The following is a 13,679-nucleotide window of genomic DNA, read 5'->3' on the forward strand; positions in this document are numbered from 1 at the left end:
GTTTAGCTGGGGTATTAAGAGATTCTTTAATGTGACTCCCTGGTGGGTCAGATGGTAAAGAATCTGCCTGCAATGCAGGAGACCAGGGTTTGATCCCTGGGTTGGGAAGACCTCCTGTAGAAGGGAATGGCCACCCACTCTAGTATTCTTGCCTGGAGAATTCCATGGACAGAGGAGCCTGGCGGGCTCCATGGGGTCCATGGGGTCGCAAAGAGTTGGACAGAACTGAGTGACTAACATTTTCACTTTTCATTTTACAATAAAAACTGATAACATTTGCAACTACTTAATTTTCTCATTACTATGCTGCCTATCAGCTTCTCTGGTGGCTCAGTGTTAAAGAATCCACCTACCAATGCAGGAAACACGAGTACAATACCTGTGTTGGGAAAATCCCCTGGAGAAGGAAATGGCAAACCAATCCATTTTTCTTGCCTGGAAAATCCCATGGTAGGCTACAGTCCATGGGGTCTCAAAAGAGTTGGACACAACTTAGCAACTAAACAACAACATGCCACCTCTATGTATTTCAGAAGTACATTAGAAGAGGATTGTGGTAAAAACTGCAATGGCATCCATACTAACCAAATTCATATTTTAATGTTGACAAAAATATTCTCACTTTCCTTTATTGTTGACTTTTCAATCTTGTGAAATAAATATACTGGAATAAAATACTGCTTGTATGCTAAAATTCTAAGATTTTGTTTGATAAGATTCTTGCTGCTAAAAATTTGGAAAAACTTGGAATATAAACTCCCTTAGTCTGGGTACTATATATATTTTTAGATTTCTGAGTCAGTTAATCTTTCACAACATTTGTTTTCTCCCCTTCTTGTTTCTTAACCTGTGTCAGGGAATTCTTTTGGTGGTTGATTCTAACTAGGACTCAATTCAAGTCCAATTTTAGAAGAAGTAACTTGTTTACTATTAAGTGCAATGTCTTTTTCTTTCCTTTTGTGAAAAGCAAACCTCGTTAGTTGAACCCCTACAGTAGAGTTGAAGTGGTGTAAGTTTTCTCCTTTGGAATTGCCTCTGCGTATCATATCATGTTTTTGGCCGCTCAGAACCTCTTTCTTATTCTATATTCTAATCAATATGATGCCTGCATGGTCCTTGGTCTTTGTATCTGGTGTTTGTAAACTATAACATGGCCTTTGGCCAATAGTAATGAAATGTGACAATTTGACTTGAAAACATCATTAATATGATGACTGAAACACTATGGTCCCGCAAAATGCCCTATCTGGGACTTAATCTGTGAGAGTTTTTTTGAAGCTGACTTTTAATGGAATTATTTTGATATGTCAACAAACATCCATGAATGAGGCTTGGTGGTGGCAGTGGTTTAGTTGCTAAGCCTTATCTGACTCTTTTGTGACGCGGTAGACTATCGTCTGCCAGGCTCCTCTGCTCCTGGGATTTCCCTGGCAAGAATATGGGGGTGGGTTGCCATTTCCTTCTCCAGAGGATCTTCCCAATACAGGGATTGAACCCGAGTCTCCTACATTGCAAGTGGTCTCTGGCATTGCAGGTGGTCTCTGCCATTGCTGGTGGTCTCAGGCATTGCAGGTGGTCTGCACTGCAGGCAGATTCTTTACCGACTGAGCCACCAGGAAAGCCCAGATGAAGCTGGAAAGCCCAGGGAAGCCCAGATGAGGCTTAACATGGCTCAAACTTGGACCAAATTCTTTCTTTCGTAAACACTGTCCCCGTGGGAATCTAGTTTTGTCTTAAGCCATACCACGTGTTTACTCTGCTAAATACACCACTGAGTGACAAGGTGACTTATCTGGTCTTCACATTTTGTTTTCTTCTTTTGGATTTCAGAGTGTGTCCAGATTTACCGACTATGAATTAAGGGCCTATGCCAAAGCTGGCTCAGTTGCTGATGAAGTCATATCATCTATCCGAACAGTGGCTGCTTTTGGTGGTGAGAAAAAAGAGGTTGAAAGGTTAGTTAATTGAGGGACTTCCCTGGTGAATCAGTGGTTAAAACTCTGAGCTTCCAATGCTGGGGCTGTGCATTCTATCCATCCCTGGTCAGGGAACTGAGATCCCACATGACTCGTAGCAAAGCCAAAAAGTAAAATAAAAAGGGAGTAAGAAATAAAAAGAAAGAAAGAAAAGCTAGTTAATTGAAATGTCTGACACTTCCTTGGAGTTTGTTGATCTGCACACTACCCTGAATCTTCCCCCATTTTGTATAAAGTGGCAGATTCACCTTGCTAGGGTACCCGGAGGGAGCTTTTGTTCAAGAAATAGCTAAGCAAAGTAATGAGATTGGTGAAAACACTTACAAAAGACTCCCAAACCTTTAGCTCTGTGTTTTCGAAGATGATGTAGTTGGTGGTTTTTAAAAAGTGATTTTAGTTTGGATACTTACGTCAAACTCTGATGATGTGTGTGTATGCACCCCACACACACTTCATGCCAATCTAAACCACTGTCTTCTGCCATTAAGGAAAAACTTACAAGATTTAAAATGCAATTCTGCACATTTTTATTGAATAGCATTTTATTCAATGTGTTTTACTTAGCTACCGTAGGCTCATTTGAAGTCCAAGATTTCCATTCAATCAAACAAAATTTGACATTGATATATTACAGACCATCATTCTAGGAGATAACTGTTAATACATATCAAAACCTAAATGGCCAAAACAACACAGTTGTTAAAACTTTGATTTTGTTTATTTTTCCATTTATTTAGTATTTATTGCGTGTTTATCAGGTTCTAGGTACTGATTCTATAAAATAGCCACCAACTTAATTAAACTCTTATTTCATATGTTATAGATCTAGCATGATCACATTCTCAGTTGCTACCAAATTCACCAAATGAAAAATAAAATAGGATTTACACTATCTAATTCAGAGAAGGCAATGGCACCCCACTCCAGTATTCTTGCCTGGAAAATCCATGGACAGAGGAGCCTGGTAGGCTGCAGTCCATGGGGTCGCTAAGAGTCAGACACGACTGAGCGACTTCACTTTCACTTTTCACTTTCATGCACTGGAGAAGGAAATGGCAACCCACTCCAGTGTTCTTGCCTGGAGAATCCCAGGGACGGCAGAGCCTGGTGGGGTCACACAGAGTCGGACATGACTGAAGCAACTTACACACTATCTAATTATCCTCTTTTCTTTTTTCTCTTTTGCTTCTTTGGTTGTTTACCTTATTTCTCATAAAAAATTTCAGTAGCCCATTTCCTCCACTATGAGAGATATTATCTTTCATACCATATGACTTAATAAAAGAATTCAAACTCAAATAGTGTTGCAGTGAAAAGTAAAGAAAAGGAAGGAGTTTTTTTTCTTTTTCTTTCCTGAGGACAAGAAGATAAAGAGAACAGTGAGAAGACCTGAACAATCCTAGTTTTTTTTTTACTTTAACTGCTCCAAACTCTGCATATCTATAACTAAGTTTGCTTTTCTGCCCCCTTACTCTGCAAGAGTTACATATCGCACCTACTATCCTTTGCTTACCTTCGAAACAGCCTCTTCCCCTTGTAGCTCTTGTATCAGGAGGAAGGCCACAGAGCCAGGGAACTGCCAAACTCAATTACTGGGTTATTGACGCTAGCTTATGTTTTTGAACAAGATCCTAACACCTTTGTTTCTCATCACTGGCTCCTGACTGCAAGCCCTCATCTTGTATAAGCCCCTAGACTCCTCATGGAGGGGGTCACAGTTCTTGATGAGCCTACTGTGTTACTCTCTCTGCTGGCTGAGAATTAAAGGCAGCTTTCTATTTCCTCCAAACTCCGTCTCTGTATTTTCTTATTCAGCCCCAGTCGGCAGATAAAGTGACGATTTTGGCCAGCAACAACAGTACTGGATCTCTTATGTCCAAATCGTTTTGTTGAAAATTCTTTTCTCCTGGGGGCAAAACTTGCCCCATCGTACTCATCCAAGAAGTCATCAACTATGAGACTTTCTTAGGCATCAATACGTTGTCAATGCCAGCTTGAAACAAATTTTAAGCAACTACACAGATGTGATTGTTGTTTTCTTTCCCTACAGCTGCTCTGTGTTTGGAGTGATTTTATTATCATTGATTAAAACCACTGCATTGTGGCCTGTTTTAAACATTTTAACTTAAGCTGCTGTTGCTAAAATAGACTCAAATGTTTTCTCTTCACAGGTATGAGAAAAATCTTGTGTTTGCCCAGCGCTGGGGAATTAGAAAAGGGATAGTGATGGGATTCTTTACTGGATTCATGTGGTGTCTCATCTTCCTGTGTTACGCGCTGGCCTTCTGGTATGGCTCCAAACTTGTCCTGGATGACGAAGAATATACACCAGGAGTTCTTGTCCAGGTACTTCCATCTTGATGACCTAGACAGAACATTTCCTGCCTGTATCTAGGAAAAGTCCACAGAGAAGGCATTTGGTTTATTCCATTAGTGTCTGAGAGAGGACGGCCTCAGTGATTTGATGGAGTCCATCTGCAGATACAAGCAATACTTGTGACTTTCATAGTAAAGGGATGTTGAGCATTTGAGTTGATAAGATTTGCAATTTAATGCTTTTCAATCAATGGAAGATTTTCTAGCTGTAAAACAATGATTTTTCTAACCGAGTCCAAAACATAATATGCCATGAAAATGGAAAGTCAGAGATCTCTCAGCTAAAAATTAATAGTTTATGTGATTGAGCTTAATAATAGCATGAGATATGTGCTGGACATAGTTGTGAAATAAAATGAGTTACTAAAATATGAAGTCAGTAATACCCTCAACTGAACAGATAATACAGGCATATTTTATTTCTCACTTGCAGTGTAGCCAAGCTATAGCTAATGCCTTGGCTACTTTAATTTCCAATATCTTTTCAGTTGTTCTTTCAAGAATTAATTATTGGACATCTACTATATATGCCAGATTAATACAAAGTGCAGAGGATTCAATAGTGAGCAAAAGAAGTGTGATCTTTGCCTTGAAGGAATTTACAGTTTAGTGGGGGCAGGTGAGCAATAACTAATCACATCACTGTGTAATGACAATGGTATTATATGCTACAGAGGACAGGACCCTCAACTGTGAAGAGCAGGGTAACCAGGTGTGGCTGGGGTCAGGGAAAGCTCTTCCTCTTGCTTACTATCCCCAAATCTCCCCCCGCTGCCACCTTTATAGCTCCTGTCCTTGTTCAAGTTCTTAACTGGATGGCACTTCACCAGTCAGGTGTTCCATGATCATCCAATCTTTTTTTTTTCTTTTCTTGGGGCTTCCATGGTGGCTCTGTGGTAAAGAATCTGCCTGCCAATGCAGGAGATCTGGGTTTGATCCTAGGTCAGGAAGATCCCCTGGAGAAGGGAATGGCAACCCACTCCAGTGTTCTTGTTTAGGAAATGCCAAGGACAGAGGAGCCTGGCAGGCTGCAGTCCCTGGGACTGTATGGGATCTTTAGTTTACAAGGCTTTTATTTATTATTATCATTTTTTGGCTGTGCCCTGTTGCATGTAGAATCTTAGTTTCCTGACCAGGGATAGAACTTAAGTTCCTTGCAATGGGAGCTCAGAGTCTTAACCACTAGAACACCAGGGAAGTCCCGTCATCCTATCTTTTATTCTCTTGCATGTCCTGCTGAACTTTTCCTTTAGAGTCCTTGAATGCATCCGAACACTTGCATTTACTTATATTTGTTCCAATCGTTCCCAACTTCACACAGTAAGCTCCATGAGGTCAGGGAGGTAAAATAAGAAATATATGTTTCATTTGGTCTATTGATTATTCAATAAATTATATTAATTTTAAAGGCATGCAAGTGGTTTCATATAAGATTTAAAACAAATTGGCTCCAGATTCTTGTAGGACAGGCATAAATTAAATAACACAAAATACCAAAATCTCATATACCAGAAATTTGCTAGCCAGAAGACTGCAATTTGAGACCTACTGCTTTTATATAAATACATATTTAGGGAAAGTTGACAGAGAAGGCACTAGCAACCCACTCCAGTACTCTTGCCTGGAAAATCACATGGATGGAGTAGCCTGGTAGGCTGCAGTCCAGAGGGTCGCTAGGAGTCGGACACGACTGAGTGACTTCACTTTCACTTTTCACTTTCATGCATTGGAGAAGGAAATGGCAACCCACTCCAGTGTTCTTGCCTGGAGAATCCCAGGGACTGGGGAGCCTGGTGGGCTGCCATCTGTGGGGTCACACAAGGTCGGACATGAGTGAAGCGACTTAGCAGCAGCAGCAGGGAAAGTTGAATAGAAATTTTATTTGCAAAAAAAAAAAAAAGAAATTTTATTTGCAAATAGAAATGATTATTAGAGGCCAGGCTATAATCATTCTAAGCCACTGACTTTATTTCATAAGAACCTGATAATACACTAAGAATGATTTTTAAAAATGTATTTATTTATTATTTAGCTGCACTGGGTCTTCTTTGTGGCACATGGGATCTTCAGCTGTGGCACGTGGACTCTTAGCTGCAGCATGTGGGATCTAGTTCCCTAACCAGGGGTTGAACCCAGGCCTCCTGCATTGGGAGCTTGGAGTCTTATCCACTGGACCACCATGGAAGTGCCATTAAGAAGGACTTTATAAATTTTAGTTTTTCTTTTAAAGATAAACAGTTGGCATCACTTGAACTTTGTTTAAAAAAATTAAATATGATGAATCATGTTAAAATGTTTTGTAAACCTGAAAGGGATAGCATAGATGGAAAGTGTTACTATTATTATAATTTAAGCACTTAATAACTTTAATACAGCTTTGCACATTTGAAAAGCCAGTGAAGCTACTGCAGTTCTAAAATCTGACTGTAAAGTCTTTTTCTTTATTGACCTAATGACTCTTAAGAACTTTCAACTTTATCAAACCAAAAATACCTGTAGTTGACTTCAGTCTCAGCAGCTTGTATCTGCTCATTCTGCAGAAAGGCATTCACTGAGAAAAGAGATTCTTCTTATGATTCCTTGACTGTGAGTAGAGGAGAGAAATGTTCACAAATAACAGTTTCAGAGGGAATAATGAGAAAATGGTAAATTGAAAATACACAATTCTGGTTGGAACCATTGGATTAAAAAAAAAAATCCTTATTGAATCTCTCTAGAAAAGATCCAATTTTATGGTTTTGTTAAAAGATAAATTCAGGCATATTAAAATTTTTAGGAGTTTATTTGAGCAAAAATAATTCCAGTTGGGCCCACCAGGAGTAGCTAGAGGGGTTCTATTAATAGAAGTTAGGGAAAAGACAAACAGAGAAGAGAAGAGCAAGAAGCAAAGCCAGGAAATTATTTGGCTGGCTGTAGCTTAAGTAATTGCCTTATTTTGTTGTTATTTTAGTTGCTAAGTTGTGTCCTACTCTTTGTGACCCCATGGACTGCATGCAGCATACCAGGTGGCTAGATAGCATCAGCGGCTCAACGGACATTAATTTTACCTAACTCTGGGAGGTAGTTGCCTTATTTTGGAAAGCCTCTTTGGCTGTTTGTGATTTAGCTTTGTCCTTAGGTTTTGATTTCTTAGCCTTGAGGCATTCAGGCTTAGGTTTTGGTGGCTTACATAACCTGCTAAGGCATTAAGGCTACCTTAGTCTAATGGCAACCTTGTTTAACTCATTTAACAAGTTTTCACCTTCAAGTTTCCTGCCCAGGGGATTATAGGCTACTGTATACCTTCTATAAGAATTCCTTCTGTCAACGGATATTTTTTGAGTACTTACTATGTGCAGACATGATATGTAATATGTCTCTAACTTTTAATCATCAGTTACTAACCTCACCTCTTACTCCTTGTAAGCCACCATTTATATCTTAAGAAATTTTTCTTTGGGAAGAGGAGAAACATTCTTTAACAGTATGATTGTTGGTAAGCATTCCCTTTCTGGTTCTTTCTCTTTCTCTGTCTTGCATGTGCATGCACTTTATTGGCCATGCTCTGAGCTGTGAACTATTAAGGCTGAGTTTGCATGAGCTGAGTGTTTTTAATCCACTAAACTAATTAACAATTAGGTTAATCTAACACATTTTGTGATGCACAAAATCATTATTGGCTGCATGGTAATTGGGCCTAAATGGTAAGTAGTTCACATAAATGGCGGTAATTAGTATCACTTGTACATAGACAAAAACCGCACTCTGTGATCTATTACAAAAAAAAGATAAAAGGGAACTGAATGGTGCTGAAGTCTGCTCTTTCATGCCCCTTTTAAGTTTCAGGACTCGGTAATGAAAAAGTAACAGCAGTAATAGAGAGGAGCATTATTTAGTGTATACAAGGTGTCAAGCACTGAGTGAAGTATTTAATATAATTACCATGTGTAATAGTCACAACTTCATTCTGTAACTGATGCCATTATGCCACCACTTAAAAATGAGATGGAGCCACGAGGTGAGAATTATATGCCAAGTAGCAGAGGGTGGGATCTGAGCCCAGATTTCTGTGATTCTGGGACCCGACCCATTAAGCACTGTGTTCCTGTTTCTGAATCTCTTCCAAAGCGCCACAGATTTCATTTTATTTATTTAATTGAAGTACAGTTGATTTACCATGTTGTTTTAGTTTCAGGTGTACAGGAGAGTGATTCAGTTTTACATATATACATACATATATATATATATTCTTTTTCAGATATTTTTCCATTATAGGTTATTATAAAATATTGAATACATTGATAGTTCCCTGTGCTATGCAGTAGGTCCTTGTTGTTTATCATTCTATATATAATAGTTTGCATCTGCTAGTCCCAAACTCCCAATTCATCCCTCCCCTACTCCCCTCTCCTTGGTAACCACAAGTTTGTTTTCTGTGCACAGATCCCCTCTCCAGCATAGCACACTCACAGATACACTGTTCCTCAGAGGCTTCTTTTGCCCACCTTCTTCCCATACTAATGTTTACAGGGCTAAAGACTGTGATATTTGGAATGAGAGATGGTGGTCTACCAGGAGATGTGCTAGCTCCTGCAATGGTATTAGTGCATGCAATGCAGGAGACCCAGATCCGATCCCTGGGTTGGGAGGATCCCCTGGAGAGGGGAGTGGCAACCCGCTCCGGTATTCTCATCTGGAGAATTCCATGGACAGAGGCACCTGGTGGTGGGTGGAGGGGGGTGGGGGCGGTGTACCAAAGAGTCAGACACAACTGAGCAACTAACACTTTTACTTTCTGTCTGTCTCACTCACTCTTCACCTAAGAACTTCAAGAGAGACATTCATTTCAGGTAATGCTTGCAAAAACCAGGCTGATTAAGGGTTTGACTTCAAACTTCAATTTAGGCCACTAGTGAATTGGTCTAGAATCTAGACCAAGGGTCAGCAAACAATGGTCCACAAATCAAATCGAGACTGTGGCCTGTTTTTGTAAATGACATTTTATTGGAACATAGCCACAGTCACTTTTTTCCTACTGTCTATGAATGCTTTTGTCCTACATAGTTGAGGAATTGAGTTGAATAACTGCTTTCTGCCCATATGGCCTGAAAAACCTAAAATCTTTACTAACAGGTCCTTTATGGAAAATGTTTACCAACTCTTGAACCAGGATATGTGGAAAATTAAACCAAGAACAAGTACTTTGTCTGTTCATCTTATCACTTCCTATGTGGAATCTCACTTCTTTCATCACCATCATCACTATTATTTCCATAGCTGTCCTTAGATTAATCATCTCTACACACATTATCATTTAATCCCTGTAAAAACTCCTTAACGTATATGCAGTCATTTTCCTCATGTTATCAATAATGAAATCAGGGCTTGAGAGATTAAGTAATCTGCCCATGGGAGGAATACCTGCCATAATTAAGGAAAAGGACAGATGGACAGATGGAGAACAGATGAAGAGAGAATGTTTATCTCATGCATAGCCTAGGGAATTCAGGGAGACGTCAAGAAGCTGGCCCACAGCATCATGATATATAGATTAGAGAGGATATTGGAGAGAGAGGAGATGGATAGCAGGCTCTGAGAAGCCCCATGGCCTAGCCATAAGGGAAAAAGAGAATGGGGAAGAATTCTGGGGCATTTTGTTCTGATGTGATATAATCCATGGGAAGAATCCAGCTCATGGAACTACCACAGACTAGGATCACTTGATTACCTGAAAAAGACTACATTCAAGCAGGAGTCAACCTTTATTTTAGCTCAGCAAATAACTCCAATCCTCAATAGACGGCGACCAAGGAAACAGCCTCCATATGAGTCATGAGAAAAACAATCATTCTTTGGTTGAAAGAGTAGAGAGAAAGAATCGTGTGCTCATCCTAGAGGCCAGCATGAGGAATTGCCTGTTCCTTTACAAATAGCACTGATAAAAACAGTGCTGTTGGTTAGGAACAACTGATCGTGATCAGGTAGCCTTCCCCTAACTTAGTGAGATGGCCAGGTTTATGAGTCAAAAAACGTCTTCCCCAGCTCTACCCAGGAAGCTGGCTACTCCACTTGTGTGCAATAGCAGCAGATGAGCCTGAGAGCTGAACAAAATGTGAATGGAGAAAGTGAAAGTCACTCAGTCATGTCTGACTTTTTGTGACCCCATGGACTGTACAGTCTATGGAATTCTCCAGGCCAGAATACTGGAGTGGGTAGCATTTCCCTTCTCCAGGGGATCTTCCCAACCCAGGAATCAAACCGGGGTCTCCTGCATTGCAGGTGGATTCCTAACCAACTGAACTGTCAGGGAAGTCCTGTCTCAAATAGTGCTCTACCACTTAATATACACTGAGACATTAAGTTAGGCAGCCTCTATACACCTCTATTTTCTCTATTATTGTAAGGATTAAATGAAATAATACAAGTAAAGCACTTAGAAACATACCTGATTATTATTGTTATTATTACTGGTGGTAGTGGTATAACTGTGCATGCATGAGTGGGAAGTAGCTTCCGTCGTGTCCAACCCTTTGCGACCCTATGGACTGCAGCCTGCCAGGATCCTGTGTTCACAGAATTCTCCAGGCAAGAATACTAGAGTGGGTTGTCGAGCCCTCCTCCATGGGATCTTCCCAACCCAGGGATCAAACCCTCATCTCTTACGTCTACCTGCATTGGCAGGTGGGTTTTTCACCACTAGCATCACCTGGGAAGCCAGGTATAGCAGTAGTTATCCTAAAAATTAGTTCACTAGTAGCAGGAATACAGCTAGCAGTAAGCACATATTACATGTAACGAACTCTAGGATAGTCAAGCTAATAATAGTGTCTCTATTGTTTCAGTAACCCTTTCATCAGAAAACTATTGTAAGGCTGTTTATATAATGAATCAAATTCTTGTGTCATGACTCTAACTCACTCAGTGTCCATATGCTGCCTTATACACCTCTTACTGACCTAAAAACATGTTATTCTTTGTAGAATAGTTATGTTCAATAAAAAATAATGTATTCTTTTAAATAATAACAGTAGAAAAACTGGAGATACTTGACAGAACAAAAGCTATCCCAAGTGTTTCCAAAGAGTTATTTAGCTTTCAAACTCCCACAGAAGGAACTTCCCTGGTGGTGCAATGAATAGGAATCTGCCTGCCAATGTAGGGAACATTAGTTTGATCCCTGGTCCAGAAATATTCCACATGTTGAGGAGCAGCTAAGCCCATGTGCCACAACTACGAGCCCATGCTCTAGAGCCCAAGAGCTGCAACTATGAGCCCATGTGCTGCAACTGCTGAAGCCCTCACAGCTAAAGCCTATGCGCCACAAGAGAAGCCACTGCAACGAGAAGCCTGCACATCAAATTGAAGAGACGCATCTAGAGAAAGCCTGCATGCAGCAATGAAGACCAAGTGCAACAACAAAATAAATCAATTAAAATAAATAAATAAATTTTAAAAAGCCATGTTGTGAGCTGTCCTATGGAGAGGACCAAGTGATAAGGACTGCATGTCTCTGACCAACAAAGACCTAAGGTGGTCTGCTCACAGCCATTAAAAACACACACACACACACACACACACAAAAAAACTCCCATGGAAGAATATTTCTGAGAAATTTTTGAGTTCACTTGGATAGCCCAAATGACAATGAACACTATTTACAAACTGATGAAAACTATGTTTATCTCTTTTTATTTCAGATTTTCCTCAGTGTCATAGTAGGAGCTTTAAATCTTGGCAATGCCTCTTCCTGTTTGGAAGCCTTTGCAGCTGGGCGTGCTGCAGCCGCCAGCATCTTTGAGACAATAGACCGGGTATGTAAAAGCCAAAAGTAAAAGTTGAGGGCAGGGAGAGAAATGAACTCATGAGGAATTTATCCTCAGTGTTAAAAAATATAAGGAACTATCACAATGCCCTTAATTCAGCAATACTTAATAAGTACTGTCATGAGCCAGACCACAGTATGAGATGGGAGTGCTAGAGTGCTGAAATACAGCAAATAAGGCCCCTCCTCTCATATCATATGGGAAATAGGCATTAACGAAGTCAGTCAGTCAGTCAGTCAGTCAGTCAGTTCAGTCGCTCAGTGGTGTCCGACTCTTTGCGACCCCATGAATCACAGCACGCCAGGCCTCCCTGTCCATCACCAACTCCCGCAGTTCACTCAGACTCACGTCCATCAAGTCAGTGATGCCATCCAGCCATCTCATCATCTGTCGTCCCCTTCTCCTCCTGCCCCCAATCCCTCCCAGCATCAGAGTCTTTTCCAATGAGTCAACTCTTCGCATGAGGTGGCCAAAGTACTAGAGGTACTCTGAAATCATCTTTCAGGATTTGAAATAGCATTAACGAAGTAGACATATCCAAAGATAGGATAATATTAGACAGTGATAAGTGCAATGGTGCCTCAGAAGGTAAAGAATCTGCCTGCAATTAGGGAGATGTGGTTCGATCCTGGCTTGGGAAGATCCCCTGCAGGAGGGCATGGAAACCCACTCCAGTATTCTTGCCTGGAGAATCCCCATGGACAGAGGAGCCTGGCGGGCTACAGTCTATGTGGTTGCAACGAGTTGGACACAACTGAGCGACTAAGAAGCAGCAGCAAGTACAGTAATGGAAATAAAACAGGTCACTGCAATAGCAGTTGGGGTAGGGGAAGGAGACTTTATATTGAGTGACAGTGACACCAGTTATGAACTGAGAACCAAAGCAGGTGAGTCAGCCATACAAAAAAGTACTTAGGAGAGGAGTGATGCCTGGGAGGTAAGAGCAGGGAGCATATTCAGGTTGGAACAGGGCTTGGTGAGTGTAAGGAAATAAAACAAAGTCAGTGTGACTGAACAGAGTGAGCAAGAGATAAGATGAAGAGATGGGAAGCGGCCAGATCACACAGGACTTTAAAACCCAGTTCATAAGATTAGATTAACTTCTAAATGTGACAGAAAGTCTACAGGCTTTGACCCTGGTAGCCTAGCTAAGAGTTTCCTGATTAATCTAGTGGAGCACATTGGACATCAAGATAGAAAGGTCAAAATCTACGAACATCTCTGAGAAGATGCCCAGGACTGAGTCAGAAGCCCTGGAAATCCAGACGTGCGTTGTGTCCCTACATTGTTAGTGTTGGTGAGATTAGAATCTGCCTGAGGAAACTGTCCATCACTTTATCTGTTTTATATTTTGGGGTTTCATTTATGGGGCTTTATAGAAAGATAGTTGAAAACCATGTAGAGCTATCCAAATTCTACCTCATTCTTGGCATTGTTGTATGCTCAAAAAAGATGTGTCTAAAACTCCCTTGAAACTATTACAAAAAATTAAGGCATTTAAAAATTTAAGAATAAAGAAGGAGAA

The 13,679-nt window shown here is 40.5% G+C and overlaps 1 protein-coding gene across 4 annotated transcripts in view; it reads left to right on the top strand.

The window, feature by feature from the left end:
* Nucleotides 1-13,679, top strand: part of ABCB11 (ATP binding cassette subfamily B member 11) — a 100,310-nt gene that overhangs the window by 39,265 nt on the left and 47,366 nt on the right. For all 4 annotated transcript variants that reach the window (XM_027558411.1, XM_027558385.1, XM_027558393.1 and 1 more), the window contains 3 exons: nt 1,831-1,955; nt 4,148-4,322; nt 12,029-12,142. In XM_027558411.1, coding sequence (XP_027414212.1) covers nt 1,831-1,955; nt 4,148-4,322; nt 12,029-12,142 — 414 coding nt within the window. The remainder of the gene's footprint in view (nt 1-1,830; nt 1,956-4,147; nt 4,323-12,028; nt 12,143-13,679) is intronic.

Source organism: Bos indicus x Bos taurus, chromosome 2 (genome assembly GCF_003369695.1).
Source record: "Bos indicus x Bos taurus breed Angus x Brahman F1 hybrid chromosome 2, Bos_hybrid_MaternalHap_v2.0, whole genome shotgun sequence".
Classification (NCBI taxonomy): domain Eukaryota; kingdom Metazoa; phylum Chordata; class Mammalia; order Artiodactyla; family Bovidae; genus Bos; species Bos indicus x Bos taurus.